General features: G+C 36.5%; 4 protein-coding genes across 12 annotated transcripts in view; 2 read left to right on the forward strand and 2 right to left on the reverse strand.

The window, feature by feature from the left end:
* Positions 1-17: 17 nt before the first annotated feature.
* Positions 18-738, reverse strand: LOC107268848. Its single transcript, XM_015742015.2, has 2 exons — positions 612-738; positions 18-542 (listed from the first exon to the last, which is right to left on the reverse strand). The coding sequence occupies exons 1-2, from the start codon at positions 695-697 to the stop codon at positions 92-94; spliced, it is 537 nt and encodes a 178-aa protein (XP_015597501.1). The 5' UTR covers positions 698-738; the 3' UTR covers positions 18-91.
* A 152-nt stretch (positions 739-890) lies between these two features.
* On the forward strand, positions 891-2459 carry LOC107268836. Of its 2 annotated transcripts, none has more exons than XM_015741996.2 (7): positions 891-1118; positions 1186-1266; positions 1332-1514; positions 1577-1762; positions 1842-2013; positions 2086-2165; positions 2246-2459. In XM_015741996.2, exons 1-7 carry the CDS (start codon positions 1016-1018, stop codon positions 2425-2427), a joined length of 987 nt encoding a protein of 328 aa, XP_015597482.1. In that variant the 5' UTR covers positions 891-1015; the 3' UTR covers positions 2428-2459. The 2 variants fall into 2 exon arrangements, with proteins under 2 accessions (XP_015597482.1, XP_015597492.1); XM_015742006.2 differs by having other exon boundaries at positions 1050-1127.
* Positions 2460-2530: 71 nt separating this feature from the next.
* On the reverse strand, positions 2531-9264 carry LOC107268830 (protein tilB homolog). 5 transcript variants are annotated; one of them, XM_015741982.2, is made up of 11 exons: positions 9119-9264; positions 8612-8976; positions 7849-7914; positions 6393-6560; positions 6162-6324; positions 5951-6025; positions 5718-5837; positions 5429-5533; positions 4806-5072; positions 4437-4517; positions 2531-4364 (listed from the first exon to the last, which is right to left on the reverse strand). In XM_015741982.2, the coding sequence occupies exons 2-11, from the start codon at positions 8692-8694 to the stop codon at positions 4254-4256; spliced, it is 1239 nt and encodes a 412-aa protein (XP_015597468.1). In that variant the 5' UTR covers positions 8695-8976; positions 9119-9264; the 3' UTR covers positions 2531-4253. The 5 variants fall into 5 exon arrangements, with proteins under 5 accessions (XP_015597468.1, XP_024942267.1, XP_024942275.1 ...); XM_025086499.1 differs by lacking the exons at positions 5951-6025; positions 9119-9264 and having other exon boundaries at positions 8612-9058; XM_025086507.1 differs by lacking the exons at positions 4806-5072; positions 9119-9264 and having other exon boundaries at positions 8612-9058.
* Positions 9265-9490: 226 nt separating this feature from the next.
* LOC107268902 (DAZ-associated protein 2) overlaps positions 9491-16962 on the forward strand; it is a 12717-nt gene continuing 5245 nt past the window's right edge. Inside the window, exons 1-2 of one of the 4 annotated variants that reach the window (XM_015742152.2) lie at positions 9491-9664; positions 11054-11101. In XM_015742152.2, coding sequence (XP_015597638.1) covers positions 9649-9664; positions 11054-11101 — 64 coding nt within the window. In that variant the 5' untranslated portion in view covers positions 9491-9648. The remainder of the gene's footprint in view (positions 9665-11053; positions 11102-16962) is intronic. The other 3 variants (XM_015742142.2, XM_015742170.2, XM_015742162.2) reach the window with 3 other exon arrangements.

Raw genomic sequence — 16962 nt, forward strand, 5'->3', positions numbered from 1 at the left:
TTAAAATATCGAAACAGTTTATAAAAGTAAACTCGGAAAGTATATTATTTTCCACGATCCTCTTCAGCGTACATTGTATTTGAGGATAAAATTATAATATTGATACATTGTAAAGGACTCCTTCAAATTCCTTTAAATCATCATATCGTGTGGTGGATGTAGATGCGGGTTTTAGGTCTATACTTCTGAAATGAGCTATTTGCGACGTGTTCAAATTCTCAATATCCATTTCTTTTTCAGCAGCCAAAACGAGATCTTGGAGAGTTGGCATCTTCTCATATATTTTCTCAGGATCTTTTCTCGCGTTCATTAACAATGGAGGTACCTCGTCTACGTGGAAACAGTAACCAATAACGCTGATGAATATATTCGTAGCCATTGTGAATTGATAAACGGATTCCCGCTTTACAGGATCCACTGTTATTTGGATGAGATCATATTGATTAAAGACATTAAGTAATCCAACACCAGACTGTCTAAGAAAATATTCGCGCAATATTGGATTTAGTACTTCCAGCTTCAGTAAGAAAACATAGCGTAATCTAAAATAGAATGAATTATAAGTAACAAGGTATAATAGGATAACATTACTCGAATGGAATGATACTTGCTCAAGTTCACTTTCACAGAGATGGATGTCACTTGAAGCTCTAAGAGTAAAGAAATTGAACATCAATAATAGAAAACACATTAACATTTTCTTATTATGGCTCTTAACAAACTCCTTGCTGGATTCAAACGCGGACTCAGCGAAAAATTATTCACTGCCAATAAGAAATCCATTGAAGTTATATACTTGTTTTCGATTATGCGTTATTGACTTTCTAATGTTTTCAATTATGGCGCGAATATCAATGATATTGATTAGTGATTACTTGGTACTGATAAGATATCACTAGTTCAAGATACCTTGTGTGGTTTCTGTGAATGCTTTAAACTCGATATAATATTCTTTTTATATTTTCTGTGTAATGTCAAGTCTTCTGTAATCCTTGAAGGAACTAAACATTTGAAGATGCTACAGATTTGGCTGCATATCTGGGTCGGTACAGTTATTGTGTTCCTTGTCAGTCGCAACATAGTTTCCCTGGATGATTCAACAAAGAGTATATTAGCTGGTAGAGAATGTCAAAGAATATCAACTTTGTAACTATCTATTGAAGTATACAAGTCTTTCAATTTTAGGACTTAATGAATCTTGTAAAAACACTACCTGTCTACCTGGTCTACAGTGTAATAAAAATTACATCTGTAAAGTAGAATCTGGTAAGTTATTAACAATTGATTGGGAAATTCTTTTTCGACACATGATACTACTTTTTTGTCTGTAGACACTTGTATGTCTTATCGATGGAGTGATAATCTATGGAAACCATCCTGTGACGAAGATGGCACTTGGTCAGCAGTGCAGTGCAAAGGCGAACAATTGCACGGTCGTTGTTTTTGTTATAATACAAATGGCTCTAGAATCTTTGGATGGTCCTGGTGGCACTCGGCAGGAAATATGACCTGTGGTAATTAAATAAGAAGTACAAAATACTTATAAACTCCATGATAATGTTTTGGATAATTCCAGCCTGCAGTAGGAGAAGAGACACATTGAAGAACCAGGGTAGAGAGAATGTGACACTTCACTGTTCTGAGGATGGTAATTATGAGAAACTACAGTGTGACAGTGGATTGTGCTGGTGCGTAGATCCACAGACTGGTGAACCAACAGAGAGAGCGTATCCTGAATCGATGATGACCCATCTTTCTTGCTGTGAGTTTATTAACTGAAAGCCATAAATAAGGAAAAACATAATATCTAATTATAGAATTTAATTGATGTTTCCTTATAGATGACAAGGATAAGATTGGCTCACAGTACTTAAGACTCTGTGAAAGTATGCACATTGCCAGACTGGAAGTTATCGATAAACTAGAAAGACATGGTAGACTTTATGCACACATCGACACTGTAAATTGTGATGGGGATGGTAGCTACGCTTATTACAGTTTAAATGGTTCCATGCATGTATCACAACTAAGGATTACAATTTATTAATTGTCAGCATCGATTATTTGTTCATGTATATTTTTCAGTGTGTACTGTTTATGGAAGAACGGGATGCGAATAGACTTGTATCAGACACCCCTTTCAAGCATCCTCACAGTAAATTGCAGTGAGTAAAACTAATTGAAATTATCAATTACTTCTGAACAGTGTATTCAACAAATATTGTGTTTTCTTTTGCAATTCCAGATTGCGCCAGAGATTCTTATATCTACCGTCAAGCGAACTTAACATTCTCTCTACAGTGTCAAAGCAATGGGAATTATAAACCAGAACAAACTAGCAATGGCTATCCATTCTGTGTGGACAGCGATGGTTATGCAACAACCACATTGGGTTCCTTTGGCGAGACACTAATTTGTAAAGAGTGATGAGACTATTCATATCCTTAATACGAAAGAACCTTTGCCCAACAATAATCATTCTTGCCTACACCAATCGGAAGGTTCAAAAGTGAATAACACGTGAACGAGCTATTCTTAACTTTTTATTTTTGAAAGCTTTAAGAACGTCACATAGTTATTTGATTTTCCATTAATTTCTCCCTCGCGATGTGTCTTTTAATTTAAGTACAGTATAGTTTATCAATAGAGACGCTGGACGTCCTAGTCCAAGAATACAGAAAATCTGGACTAGAACGAATGCGAACCAAGTAAGGAATGTGGTAGATATTCACGTTTTTAATACTTTAAACGGAGACATTAGATTTTTAATAAAATTCGGCGAGTTAATAAACAAAGGAAGAACAATGCGCCGGCACTCTAATAATATAATTATTGCATCAATAATATTAACAATTACGTAATAGATACTAACAGTACTATTGGACGGTTACATATAACAAAAGATATTGCATCTGTTTCATCTCATAAAAACACAACTTAACTAATTATTTCATAAGTATTTGGCTTTAGTAACTTTCCGTTCTTGGATCGGCTATGATTGATTCAAAAATAACTTTCATTACTAGTTACTCACTGCTTGGTTCCTGTTTAAATTTTTCTAATTCTTTCACCGTATCTCAATAATTAATCAATAACAAGGCGACTGCCGGAAACATCTTATTTAAAAAATATCTTCACGTGTTTCCGGTCTGCTACATTGCCCTCATTCAATCATCATGTGTACATACATACAACCTATAAGGGATGGGACCCAAAAAATCTTGACGTTCGATCCGCGAAACGTTCTATATAGTTAATAATCAGTTAGATAACTACCAATATCTTTTTGTATATGATGTTAATATACTTATACATATATATATATATATATATATATATATCTCGCTTATGAATTTATGTAACACTCACGCACAGGTACAAGATGTTCCTAAATAGACGGAACATCGCGATATCAGTATCCTTATGAACATCCTCGGGCACACGCGTGCTTTCCTATAATGCATATAGTTTTATATCGGTCCATATATTTTGTATATTGCACTTAAATTTTTGATACACTCAACCGTTCTGAAATAGGTCTCAGTTATCTTCTTATTTATCCTTGGGTGGCTTTGAGTCCCCGTTGGGGGGGTTCAAGTGTCAGGAAAGAGTCTTAAAGTTTTGCAACGTACAGACACCACTGGATATGTTTTCAAATTTGAAATGAAATGAAGTATGAAAACTGATAGTTCACTCGGAATACCTCAAGAAGGTGCACTTCACAAATTGTAAGTCCAGGTGCCTTTTGCTGACTGTATGTATCTTAGGGGAACTGAAGAGCTTCTAACATCGGGACTCTTGGAACGCCGCACGCAATCTTGACTAAGAACACGACGTCCTCTATTGAGAATGGCGGTACGGTTACCTCCTCCACAAGGGATGCTATCACTACTGGCCACACGTCTCACTTCGTTACCCGCTGCTTCCTGGTTGGAATTATCCGTCACATCTCGGAGTGTGTAGATTGCACCGTTATTGCCAAAGTATTTCGGACTTGGATCTATGGAGACGTTCCTGATAGGTCGACCTTCTAGGTATCCACTGTTCCTGGAGGATGTTCTTCTTGATTCTGGGCTGTCTGTCTCATTTAGACGACGTTCGTTTAGATTGCTCGTATCGCCATCCACCTGTCTGTGATTGTATGTCATTGCTGAGTCCAAAGAATCAGAAAACTCCGGACTGGGTACCGAGGAGCTGTCTGGAATCCGTGAGAATACCACCCCCTGCGATGGCTGGGGGCGGTGTCCGGAATATCATTCTTCCAATTCGTCCATACGGTTACGCACCGCCATCTCTACCACTTCCAAACTTGGATAATCAAGTTCCTTGACAAGACACAGGACGGCAGAGAGGATGTTCGAATTCTGTGAAGAATAAAATTTATTTATACTCCTTGAGGATGAAGTTTCGTCAAGTTCGTACTCGTTACTACGTACCCTGGTTACTGGTCTTCTATGGTAATGAAACCGACATTTGTCCTTTTCCGAGTGTCTTACCCATCCTGGTGCTGGATCCTCCTAGAACAAAACGTCCATCATCATCCTTGGGAGTCCATAAAAAGAAAATTCTTGATAAATACTTTTGTTACCTATTCTTCCTGGTTACTCGTGTTCTATCTACGCATTGTACAAGATCTACAAACAAGCATCTCTACAATGCAACTCTCATCCTAACACCTATTTTCGCAGCGTACAAAATAAAGACAATACGTGTCCAAAACAAAAGTGCTGTCTTCTTATCAAAGAAAGTATCCAAAAAATTTAACATTATAAAATAAAAAAGAAATATCCATCGAGAATCCTGACCCTGTCGACATTTTGGTATGCCGAAGCTCGTCTAGACTGTGGAGGAGGCTGAGGTGGCTCGTCATATTCCAGCTGTCGCCTGTCATCATACTCGTAACTGTTCCTGTCTATTCGACGATCTTCCGGATACTCATGAGGATACTGAGTACGTGGTGAAGCGGTTACATAGGACCGCTGACTCTGATCATTCCCACTGTACTCTGAATACGCTCTGCGATCCTCGTAGTCTCCATTATGTCTGGTAGCCGGGTGTCGGTCATCGTAATCCTAAAATATCCTATGTTGTACGTTGACGCTCGCGAAATAGCAAATATAAAAGGAAAAAATTCATTAAACGCAAAAAAAACTCAAGCAGAAGAGTTCATTGATGTTTCGACGATTCTTATGACCAGGATTAGATACAGGATTAATAGATATTTTTAGAAATTTAAAAAGCAATAATTCCTATCTATTTCTACTCTTTGTTTTTCATATGTAAAAGCTAAGACAGACTCAAGCAAGCATATCTGCGCATAGACAGTTTATGATCAAGCATAGATTTTAGTGACACCTATAGCAATGAAGTTACTCATAGGTTGTTTAGTATTATATATCGTGCTGGTGTTCTCTCAGTGAATTTGTACCTTGGCTGACTCGTGGGAATTAGTAGTCAGGGTCTCGCTGTTGTTACGTGAGTCAGTATTCATTGTATCCTCTTTGTTCTGATTCTTAGCCAGGCCGTTCTGTTGCTGTTAGTGTCATAGAGGATGTTAAAAATGAATAAAGAAACAAAAAAAGACAAGGACATCAATAAGGTCTAGTCGGCTTACACGTACAACGATATTTCAATAGATATCACTCTAGCATGCCATTGGAGTGAAAAGCTACATAATCGGAAAGCAAACTAATCAAAATAATGAGAAAAAAACATACCTCGTAGCTGTATTGGTTGTTTTGTGAAAATTGATGAGACGGTGAAGCATTGTAATTAGCATTTTTTCTATCAGTGTCATGGTATTCATCCTGAACTTGCGGAACTTCCTCATAGCTTCTCTGTAAAATAAGATAGAGATTAAGTTTTGGTGCCTATCGAATCAAATATATTTTTTACTTATATAGATATAAAGTATTAAAGATGTAGGTATAAGCACTGTTAGTACCGATACCTGGTCACTGGACGAACTGTATCTTCTGTGTTCTTCCGGTTCTGGTTCTTCAATGTACTCAGGGACAGGGATTTCCTGGTGTTGTAAATGTTAAGTAAACAAGGTGTTACGATTCGTGTTAACGTACGAACACACATTGTTATTTTAATTAGTCTGTTAATGGCTAGATACTATGGACACATCAGACTGATCTCCAGGTTGTCGATAATACCTCTGGACTGACTGGATCTGATTGTGGAGAAGATGCATCCATATCCAATGGATGCACCAGGACTCGCCCTCTAGTCAATGCAGTTTGAACCTCATCTGCGGAGACGACCTTATCATCAAGTTTTTCAAGATTTGGCAAAGCTTTGAGGACTGCCAATCTGTACCTAAGATAATTCTTCATCAAATAATTTATTCCGATTATAAATCCTCAGAGAATCTTTCAGATCCTTACCCTTCACGTTCAGCGCAGGGATTTTCGCCAAGCCATAAATTTCTTAGTTTGGGTAAACTCTGGAGGTAACAAACCTCATTAAGGTCCTTGATGTTGTTCTTGCGTACAAAAAGATCCTGAAGATTTAAGCAGTACTGAAAATCTGCTAGACTATTGATATTGTTCACACTGAAAGAAGAAAGTTGTGATTAGGGAAACTGGTTTATGACTAGAAACACAAAGATTTTCCTTTTTTTTTTTAAATAAATTCTAAATTATCCATCGTCCTTATGTATGCTAAAGAACTTTTCAGAGCGCATCTTCGCGCGAGAGTGCGTAATTCCATAAAATCGTCACGGGTAATATCTTCGTCTCGAAAAAGAAAGTGTATAGGTCTTGAAACCAGCTGCATTAACTAAGAAATGGTGGAATTCCTAATGTAATACAGATCCACGGAAATAATTCCTAGCTACCTTATAAGTAAGGCTATAAGAATACATTTGTATACCAGCTAAACAGCCTCACCTTCAATATAGTTTAGAAAATTAAACCTCAAATCAGGCGTGATAGAAATCAGCACGCAGGGGTCACAGCCACACCTGGTCATTTTGCTAATTAAATAATGTTCGGTATACCTAAAATGTATCTACGGAAATTTTTACTAAGAATAATAATCTAAATGAGGAATTCAGAGCCGCCGCTAGTCGAAAGAACAAACATTTAGTTGCAGTTGTTCTTTGTGTTTTGAAACTGAAACTCTTGTTGAAAAGCACGTGTGGGCAGAACAACTTCTTGGACACGTGGGTTGCGGCCCTGACGCCACCTCGCAATATACAAACATGCCCGTAATAGGATTAGTACGATCTATGCGGTAGCTTTTATGGTGACAACCAAAAGACGAAATGACGTCGCCGAAAATCGAGCATTTATTTTTTTTTCTTGTTTTTCATTCAATGGTCTGGAAATCAGTTGATCCACTTCTTTATATAGACGTGATATAGATTCAATTTGACTTTGAATCTTACTTACATTGAATAAAATGCAAAGCTGCATAATAGAGTTATGTGAATGAATCACAGGGAGACGGGTGGAAAAGCAAAAAGGGTTAAACGCCAAATGAATCATCGCTGCTTTTAGACACGACCTAGCAGGCGCCTCCAGGCATACAAGAAATTATGATCAGTTCACATGTGACATTTATTTAATTCAGCATACGTTGGTTGAACGATATATCTTCAGATAACGGTTTATGCTAATTAATATGTTAATTTTATTGCGCATTCCATAAGCACATATTTGTTCTTGCAAGATGAATGTTATGTTGAATAAAAGCACAGTGGATGAAAATCCTGGAAAGACATCCTGAGATCTTCTAACGAGAGTCAGATATGAGTTCTTTGTTATTTATTCTATGTGTCCTCCAGATATAGTGTTTGTTTATTTGTTAAACGATTAAATACAGTTTTGCATAGCCTACCTTAAGGATAACACTTCGACATTCTTCATCTTGCGTAGGATACTGACATCAGTAAGTTCTGTACCCCTGTAAAATAGAGCAAAGCAATATTTCAATAATGTGTAATAATGCATGTAGTGGAATCCGAAAGTGAAACAAAACAATGAAAAAAAAGTACGTGTATACCGATTACAGTATATGACTCAAGAAACAGATAATTAATAAATTATCAATGAAAAATCAATATTTCAATAAGAAGAAAACATTAGACTTGAGACAAGTGTAACTTCACGTGAGAACATATATGTGATGTAGAAGAGCTGATAATTCCCACAGTATAACTGTAAATTATGTGAGTATACAGTTACGTACAGTTATATCCGCGCTCTAATGATTCACAAAATGCGACACGTACATCGTCTTATAAATAATGAAAATAATGAAATAACAATCCCGATAAAAAAAAACGAATAAGACTAAAAAAGAAAAACTTTAAAAATATTAAAAATTAAGTTCTGGTAATTTGAGTCAAAGTTAACTACACATTTCGATGGAGACTGTCATGAAATATTGATAATAAAAAGAAATCAGTATCAAAGTAATGAAATTTAAAGAAAAGAAAACACGAAACATGATTTCCAAATAAGAAACCGCAACATGTAAATTATAGAGAGGAAAGTAAATCTTTTGTCATCTTTACAAAAGTTAAACATAATGTCAGCCAATATACAAATCTGAAGAAGTGACATAGATATCCTAAAATAAATATGAAATAAATACGAACCAGCAGTTTAATTTCTTCACAGCAGAAAAGTCGGACATCCGCGTACGCGCGATGACCATCTCCTCGGTGAGTCTGACCATCATTGACACCTTGTTACAATTCCAATGATAAACAGGAATGAGATTAAATCTATGCCGAAGCACTGAAATTTCAAATTATAACTGTCGCAGATAAGCGTTTTATCAATGAGATAAGCATGATACTCGATTCACAATAAATTTAAAATTTCATAACGCAAAAACAATTCCCGACAGCACTCCATAATGAGTCGCCGTCAACTGGCCCGTGAAGCATATTGCAAACTCCTTCCTTCCTTTCCTTATGGCTGTATCCCCAATGGGGGGGACATGTGCCAGTAACTGGTCCTAATAATCAAGGTTGGAAGTCCGACAATAGATGGCGATGTACCTTGCGAGACGGGCCTTATTCAAACTCAGCGTGAGGGGACCTACAAAGTTTATACACCGAATCCGAACAGTGTTGGGCGAAATCCGTATAAATACTCACTTAAGTTTTCATATGAAAACCCATTGGTGAATGCCGCTAGAAGCTGGGCGCGAACCTCCAACAACCTTTCGGTCGTGAATCCGCTACCCTATTCACTGGGCTACGGCCGCCCCCATATTGCAAACTCCATGAGTTCTTTTCAATCTCACTACGAGGGAACATGCGCAGATTGGCAATCTCCCTACTCTGTCCTACTTATCTCTGTTAGGAGTGCTGTGGTCATATTCATGAGAGCGACAGAGAGTTAATCTAGTGACATAAAGTTACGCAATTGGTAGTACATGTTTCTATAGAGAAATACTAAATCCTTTGACCAATCAGAGCTTTTACTAGGATGCTGTGCTGTCCAATGAGCATCTAGAATTTCACAACGTTCTCTAGCAGAGGCACGCTCGATAACAGGGCGCTACTGTCCGTGAAGTGTCAAGCGAGCAGTTCCTCGTTACTCCCAGTGTCGAAACTTAAATCGGTGATTTAATTAGAGTTATTACGCTATATTATCTAGAATTTGTGCGAACGTATAAGCAATAATGACCGACAAGAAAGGTAACTATACGACGTAATAAACGCGCTACGTTATAAAAAGCGAAATATTCGACAAGACGTGGCTCGAGATTTTTCAGATTATTCGGGATGAGAGAGGATACGTATATTCGAGTCCCGGGATACAGAGAGAAAGGGAGAGAATGAGAGAGTGAGAGAGAATGGAAGAGAGCGTGTATGAGAGAAAGAGAGAAAAAGAGCCCTGATTGTCACATTCGTGCGATGAGAAAATATTTTAAACATTTGTGCGCGTCCCCTCCGTGGCTTCTTCAAGATTCTGCCTAGGAGAGTTTTATATCTTCATTCGATTATCAGAATTTCGTTTCTGAAATATTAAATTCGGTCAGGGCTGCGTCGCGTGGCTGTCCGATAAAACTCGAATTTTTACCCACTGACAGATTAATCAATACCGTCCTCTGTATGGGAAATACAAAATGGCTTCCAGAGGTTTCTCTCTTGAATGCATTTTCTTGCTTATCTCTTTGGCAACCATCGGGATCTCCTTAGTTCTTCCTGCGTATTATCATATGAAATAATTCGAAAAATATCTTACTTCTTGTTTATCACTGTGCGCCGACTTATATTTACAAATATTCTCTGAAAATCAAACTCTAGGTTAGCGATTCCACGGAGGAAACAAGAGTTCCTGGAGGCGTTCGAGTTGGAGAAAAAAAATTAATTATGACGTAAATTTTTTAATTATTTTTTTTCTTTAAAGTTACCTGAACTCACAAGTTTTCGTCATTTTTGTAACTAATTGTACATTACCAATAGGAAATATATTATGAAAAATAAGGGCCCGGTGGAATCATGTAATTTCTGACTTTTTTTTGAGTGATATTACTGATTTTCTTATGGCAAAGGGAAGTTGTGCAGTTCTTGAGTTACAACGAGCCCCCGCATAACCGGAATTATTTCCATTATTCATTGGATGACACCCACATAGTTCTGGATTCATTGCGAAAGAGAATTTGCTTCCCACAATCCTAAATGAATGACGGGATGCCTGTTTTATCTTCAATATAGAAAATAAGGACTCTTGGCCCAAGAGACTCTGGAAGTCATTGTCGTCGGTATATCCGTTAGGCGATTCGTTAAACTTTAGGTTAAATTAATTGCGAGAAACAATAAAAATAATTAATGTTTTCACAATCTTTGCCTGTTGAGTTGACCAGGACGATGCAACTGCAGTATATATATTTTTTCTTTATCTTTTTGTTTATTCTGTTTTCGAGCTGTTAAACAGAATACAGAGTTGCGTTTTCATCTCAGAACAATAAATTTTAACAAAAAAAAAGATTAAGATAAAGTTAAAGTCGTTTGTCCGGTATCGAACCTGCGATTTGACAGTCTCGCATATTGCTAATTAATATTATTAATCGACGTGTTAAGGAATTCTATGGAAAAGCCGAATGGAGTGTCTGGAGAGAATTAAATACGGTAAAAGCATAAATGAAAAGTACTCTAAATCATTTCTTTAAATATACCCACGTCAATCTGCAACGTTCGTTTTAGGTAAAAGCACAATAAGGAGGAGACAGTTAAATATGAGGAACGACTTAATTCCATCGAGACACTCTTGGAACGTGTCGCGGAGCGAAGGAAAGCAATTATACCCAAAAGGATGGAGAAACGTGAGAGGACTTGATATTAAAAAAAAAAAAGAATTTAAGAAAAGCCGTACGGAAGTATTATCTCAGAGCAGTCAGACGGTCGCAAAGACAGTAGAGGATGTACCTTCGATCCGCGACGTCGCTCCTTAATTATTTAACATCTAATCTATAAGAGATACAAAGGAGAAACCTTCTAGGAATATAAGATGGTGTCGATGATAATGATGCGTGTAAGAAAGATCTAGCCGTTAAGCACTATTGATAGTGAAGGAAGGAGTCCGGAGGGTCAAACAGAAAAAGTACATCGTCTCAGTGACGACGGCCGGTGATATAATAGCGGATGCGGATGCACCGGATGAAGGAGGATTATAAAAGCTACAAACAATGGTGGCTGTGAATATGTTTGCAGCGGACCATTTCAGTGACGATTTGATCCAAGTCAGTAGGTGGAGCCAGGGAGACCGGCGTTCGCGCAGCCTAAGCCACGTATCTAAACTAACCTTCTCTATATACTACCTTACTCACTACGTGTTTATATACCTACATAATATATATATATATATTACGTACATATATATACACACATCATTAATGTGTATATATGTATGTATATACATAACGGTAGGCACGCCTAATAATATAAGCACCGTGCGCCTCCCGATTCAAAAAGTTCACAGTCAACCAAATTTATCGGATAAAATTAATATATTTCTTTCATTAATTTTTCTTTCAGGCAGTCACAGTGTAGTATAATGGGTAATGCAGTCTTGGCTGGTACAGAAGTGTAAGAGTGGATGGAGATTCAGTTAGTGACGGAGTGAAATATTATAGGAAACAAGAGTAAATGACTAAAGGGATATAACTATTAGTGCATTATGAATATAAAATTAGATAATGTTTCGTCAGATAATTAGAATTATTTTGAATATCAAAGATCAACGAGGGCATCATTATCAGGGGATGCTTCTTTGTCCATTGATATTTAAAAGAAGTATCCTTCCACAATGAAAGGAAAAAGTGACATATTTGGGAGGTAGCAGCATTCATCTTTGATTTTTGGATAATTTCGTTGGGGTCTTTTCTTTCCTTCTTTATTTTTGTGTTGTGATTTAGGACTGCGGCTTGCGGCTCAGTAAGTTCCTCACGAACGAACACGCGATAACAGACACATAAGCTGAGAGTATACTTTTTGAATTGGAGACGTCGGCTGCCATATAATATCCAAATCAATATGAACGTAAGATATTGATATGGGTGTAACGATATATTTCGTACTGAGACCGTGGTATTTTTGGCTGAATGCTTGATTTCTCTTATCATTTGTATAACCTTCTTGTCTCTCGTTTTTTTGTTTTTCTTTTATATTTTTTAGTTACATTTTCCCGTTTAGCGCTGCCCTTTTATAAAGAACGACGTGCCCACCGTGTACGGCCGCTACTGCCAACAGTATGTACCACAAATGTGCACTGTTAAGCACTATTAATTTTTCATGAGAAAAAATTACTAATATATATATATATTTTTTTGTTCCTTAATAGTCTATATCTTCCAAGAAGAATTTATCGAATGTTATTGAAAGACAGTCAGTGGTGCTGTTGGCTTGCGAGGAAACGTACCGTGACACGGTGGGCCTTATTGGGGTGGTGGTGGACACGAATGCTGTATTTAAAAAGCTCGGCATATCTACAAATACTTTTTCTACTCGATAGTAGTACCTCGGTAGCTCACTTTTAACAATAGTGCATGCTCGCTTACAAGGATGACACTCATGAGTTTTCCCTATGGAAAAAAGAAAGAAACAAAATATGAAAAGGATGCAAAGAGAAATCTGCCTTATTAAATTATAAAAATCGTAGACTATTGTTTATGAACAATGTAAACTCGTGAGTGAAATTTGCACGAATGGAAGTTGCTGCAATCGTGATGTCGATATGTCAGACGTACTTCAATTTTTTCCTACTCCCTTCTGGCATGTGGACATATTCTGTAATAATTATGTAGCATCCAGAGATGCGTGCTCGTACGGTGCGAGCATGGATTAAGCAGAGAAAGAAAGTCAGGAAAAGATAAGGAAACAAGAATGTAAAAGATGAATATGAAAAAGGAAAATATTGTGATTTACTTTCAATAAAATGTAATGTCATGTGGCACCATCTCATGAGATTACATTTAATATGTCGATGCTCCGGGTTAGTTTTGTTTATCTTATTGCCAGTATTTGTACGCGTGTTCGAATATTCGTTGCTAGCTAGTAGATACGTTTAAAGTTGCATGTCGAATTCAATTATGTCTCTAGGCTATGAAGCACGACACGTGAGATGCCATTGTACAATGTTTATCAAACTGATTTATTGGTGTAATTTGGTATGGGATTTTTTATGGGTCCTTTTTATGAATTGCTTGGGTATATTTAAGAGCGCGGTACTCTCTTTTAATGTTTTACTTAACTTAATGGCTCTCGCGTATCGTGACACTTGCACGTTTCGCATGTTTTACATGTCTGACAGAATTTTTATTAAAATACTTATTTTTCTTCTGATTTTTCACTTGGCTCTTCTTCGTGGATCTTCAATATATGCGCTATAGGAATACTAAGACCAGTAATTGAGAAAATTGATTCTGCTGTTGAAAAATCGTTGAAATTTTGTATTGTCGCCACTGAGGAGAGCTCTGACAAATTATATCTTGTTCGTAGCGATTGGACGTTTTAACTGATTGTCTAGCTGCTACTTTTATCATCAGAATGTTTTGAGCGGATTTTTGTAAATTCTCACGATTGTCACCGATTATTTTGAAGGTTGTATTAACTGTAAATTATATTTATGATTCGCGAGTATAGTCTTAAAATTGAGGGGAAAAAAGTGTGAATCTTACATAAATCCGCGTATCGTTCTCAAAATGCATGTGCACGTCGGCAAGTAACACGTAAAATACTGTTAATAGTGAGCTTATAATGGATCTAGAATTTTTGACAAATGAAAAAGAGTGACACTGAAGGAAAAAAGAAATTCGAGGCACCAAGGTGTTTGCCAAGTGGTTTCTTTTTGATGCGGCCCCGGTGACGGAGATACAAGTCATTTCGATGGACAATAGAGAAAGAGAGAAAAGAAAAAAGAACGTAACGCAAACCAAAAAGAAAAGATATCCAGTTAAAAATCTTTGATCTCAAAAAAGACCAAATTGTAGGTCATGAAAATTTTGCATTAAATTTCCATATAAATTTTCCTCCTGTGTCTACTAAATTAATTGAATCTCGGTCGCCGCGCCTTATGATCTATAACGGTTGGCGATAATGGAAAAAAGAGAAAGAAAAAAAAAATGAAAAAATTTATCGCGTTTATCCTTACATGGGTTCTTCATGTATAATTGTAACCACGGTTATAACGATGACATATTTTTGAGACTCAATTCCGGTTCTTGTTTCTCATCGCGTTTCCATACTTGACGAATCGTCGAAATTGCTCGTGTGAGATAAACATATTATATCCGTACAGGAAATTCCCTCAGTCCGAACAAGATCCACTGACGTATACGTATGAAGGAAGAAAAAAAATTCTCTTTGTTCCTCTCACTTTCTTTTTCGTTCTTGCTCTCTTCCTTTCCTTTCTCTTCCTCTTCTAAAGATCGTATCGTATCGTTACTGGAAATTGTACGATTGTGTTTTGCACCGTGGGCACTGACGACACGACTCGTATTAACGCATTATAATTGTCAATGTGAACGCGGACTGAGAAATAAATCCGCATTGACATTAGACAATCATAAACGATTTGGTGTGGGCTGACCTTAATGTATAGAGTACAGATACCGGAAAAAAAAAAGAAAAGACAAAAATTTTTTTTATACCAATCACGTTCAACCATTGGTGGCTGAGCTTGAGCAAAAATCATACGCAATTAGACTAATGAGTAACAAATCTCCTCTGTTCTATACATATAGTATATATATATATATATATATGACCTAAAAAATTAAAAAGCTCTCTCTTTGACATAGTATACCGATAATACTGATAGCACTGATAACTTTGCCTTCTGGATTTTTAACACGACCGGAAGTCTACTGGCATCTATTTTTATGGGACTTCCGCACATAGTATACCGATAATACTGATAGCACTGATAACTTTGCCTTCTGGATTTTTAACACGACCGGAAGTCTACTGGCATCTATTTTTATGGGACTTCCGCAGTGAATCCGTACCGCTGCTTCTAGTCATACAGTATTACTATGTAACAGGGAGAGGGCAGAAAGCTTTGAGGTAAACAGTAAATACATATGGGAATTTTTAAAAATTTAAATTGGATGACATTTAAAAAAAAAAGTAAAAGAATTAGACACAGTGAGAGACGAGGAGGTTTTTATACTTGCGTATATTCGTTGCTACAGCACGGCGTGTACTTTAGATAAATGACAATTTAAAAAAAAAAAAGAACAAATTACGATCGATCGTTTTTGTGCTTTATTGGGTTTTTATAATAGTCGGGATTAATTGTTTTGATGGGACAATCGAATTTTTTGTGATCATATTTAATACACGCTTCGCGTTATAACTCGGCTTGAAGTTTTGGTCATGTTGCTTTTGAAACGACCGATCGTTCAATTCTTTATACTATACGCAATTACAAAGAGAACTTTTAATAATGTTTGAAACCTTTATTTATTGGATATTTGCAGAAATTTGTGGTTTGCTGAATCTTGTCACGACTTTTTGAATGTGTGGAACTTGATATATATATATATAAAGATTTAATCAAACAAAAAAATACATAACAATCATATATATGTATATATAGAGAGATATACATATATATTGTTTATATATATATACATATAATCTCATTGTACCACTGTACTCATTGTATAAATTACACATTCACCGCTCGATACACGATTTCTCAAACGATCTTTTATTTACGTTTTTTATAACTCAAAGTTTTTTTCTTCTTTCTTCCCTACCCCATTGACAGTTCTCTTTTTCTTTCTTATCTTCATTCGCTTTGTCGAATTTTTAAGAATTTGCCCACGTGGATCATTACTTTTTTTTCTCATGATCATTGATGATTTTATAGAAGAAGATGCATTCCAAATAATTCAGTTGTGTTGAAAAAGAAATGTTTTTTCGTTATCTTTTGTCTTTCTTTTATCTTTGTTCCGAAAGTTCGAACGGTACCATGCCCTTTCTCACAACTGGCTTTATTATTTCTTCTGTTGGCCTTCTTATCTCATAATTCTTTTCACCACGGCTGTATCCGAGAGTACGCTGACTCCTTGTCCAATTTATTATTTTTGTTGGTTCCCATTAAAAAAATCTTTAGCATTACGTCGAATCTTAAAGAAAAAAAAGGTACTCCATTAGTTTCCCTGTTTGACAATAAATTTTTACTTATTCAACTTTTATTGAAAACGCGCGTAATCTCAACAACTCTCGGCTCCAGCCTTTAGTCGAATGTACTTGGCTTTATACCTTGATTGTGTAACGCTATTTGCTTTGATATCGGTTTCGTATTATATCTTAGTTTTAGAAGTAAAAGGTAGGTCAGTCACGCGCGAGTTTTCGTCTGAGAATAGTTTCAAAGATTGGTATGGATATATGAAACAGAAAAAAAAAACAAAGAGTAATTTTCTTGTTTCGTCCGATCATCAATTTGCAAACCGTTAGTATCGTGGAAATATTTTTACGGCGGG

This window comes from Cephus cinctus, unplaced genomic scaffold (genome assembly GCF_000341935.2).
Source record: "Cephus cinctus unplaced genomic scaffold, Ccin1 Ccin1_scaffold0068, whole genome shotgun sequence".
Taxonomy (NCBI): Eukaryota; Metazoa; Arthropoda; class Insecta; order Hymenoptera; family Cephidae; genus Cephus; species Cephus cinctus.

Coding starts and splice junctions, on each gene's coding strand:
- LOC107268830 (XM_015741982.2), bottom strand. CDS start 8,694: ATGATGGTCAGACTCACCGAGGAGATGGTCATCGCGCGTACGCGGATG. Junction 6,561..7,848: donor GTCGAAGTGTTATCCTTAAG/GTAGGCTATGCA, acceptor TTCTTCTTTCAG/TGTGAACAATATCAATAGTC. Junction 5,534..5,717: donor ACAACCAATACAGCTACGAG/GTATGTTTTTTT, acceptor TGACACTAACAG/CAACAGAACGGCCTGGCTAA.
- LOC107268836 (XM_015741996.2), top strand. CDS start 1,016: ATGCTACAGATTTGGCTGCATATCTGGGTCGGTACAGTTATTGTGTTC. Junction 1,763..1,841: donor GATGACCCATCTTTCTTGCT/GTGAGTTTATTA, acceptor GTTTCCTTATAG/ATGACAAGGATAAGATTGGC. Junction 2,166..2,245: donor CATCCTCACAGTAAATTGCA/GTGAGTAAAACT, acceptor TTGCAATTCCAG/ATTGCGCCAGAGATTCTTAT.
- LOC107268848 (XM_015742015.2), bottom strand. CDS start 697: ATGTTAATGTGTTTTCTATTATTGATGTTCAATTTCTTTACTCTTAGA. Junction 543..611: donor CTCTGTGAAAGTGAACTTGA/GCAAGTATCATT, acceptor ATTCTATTTTAG/ATTACGCTATGTTTTCTTAC.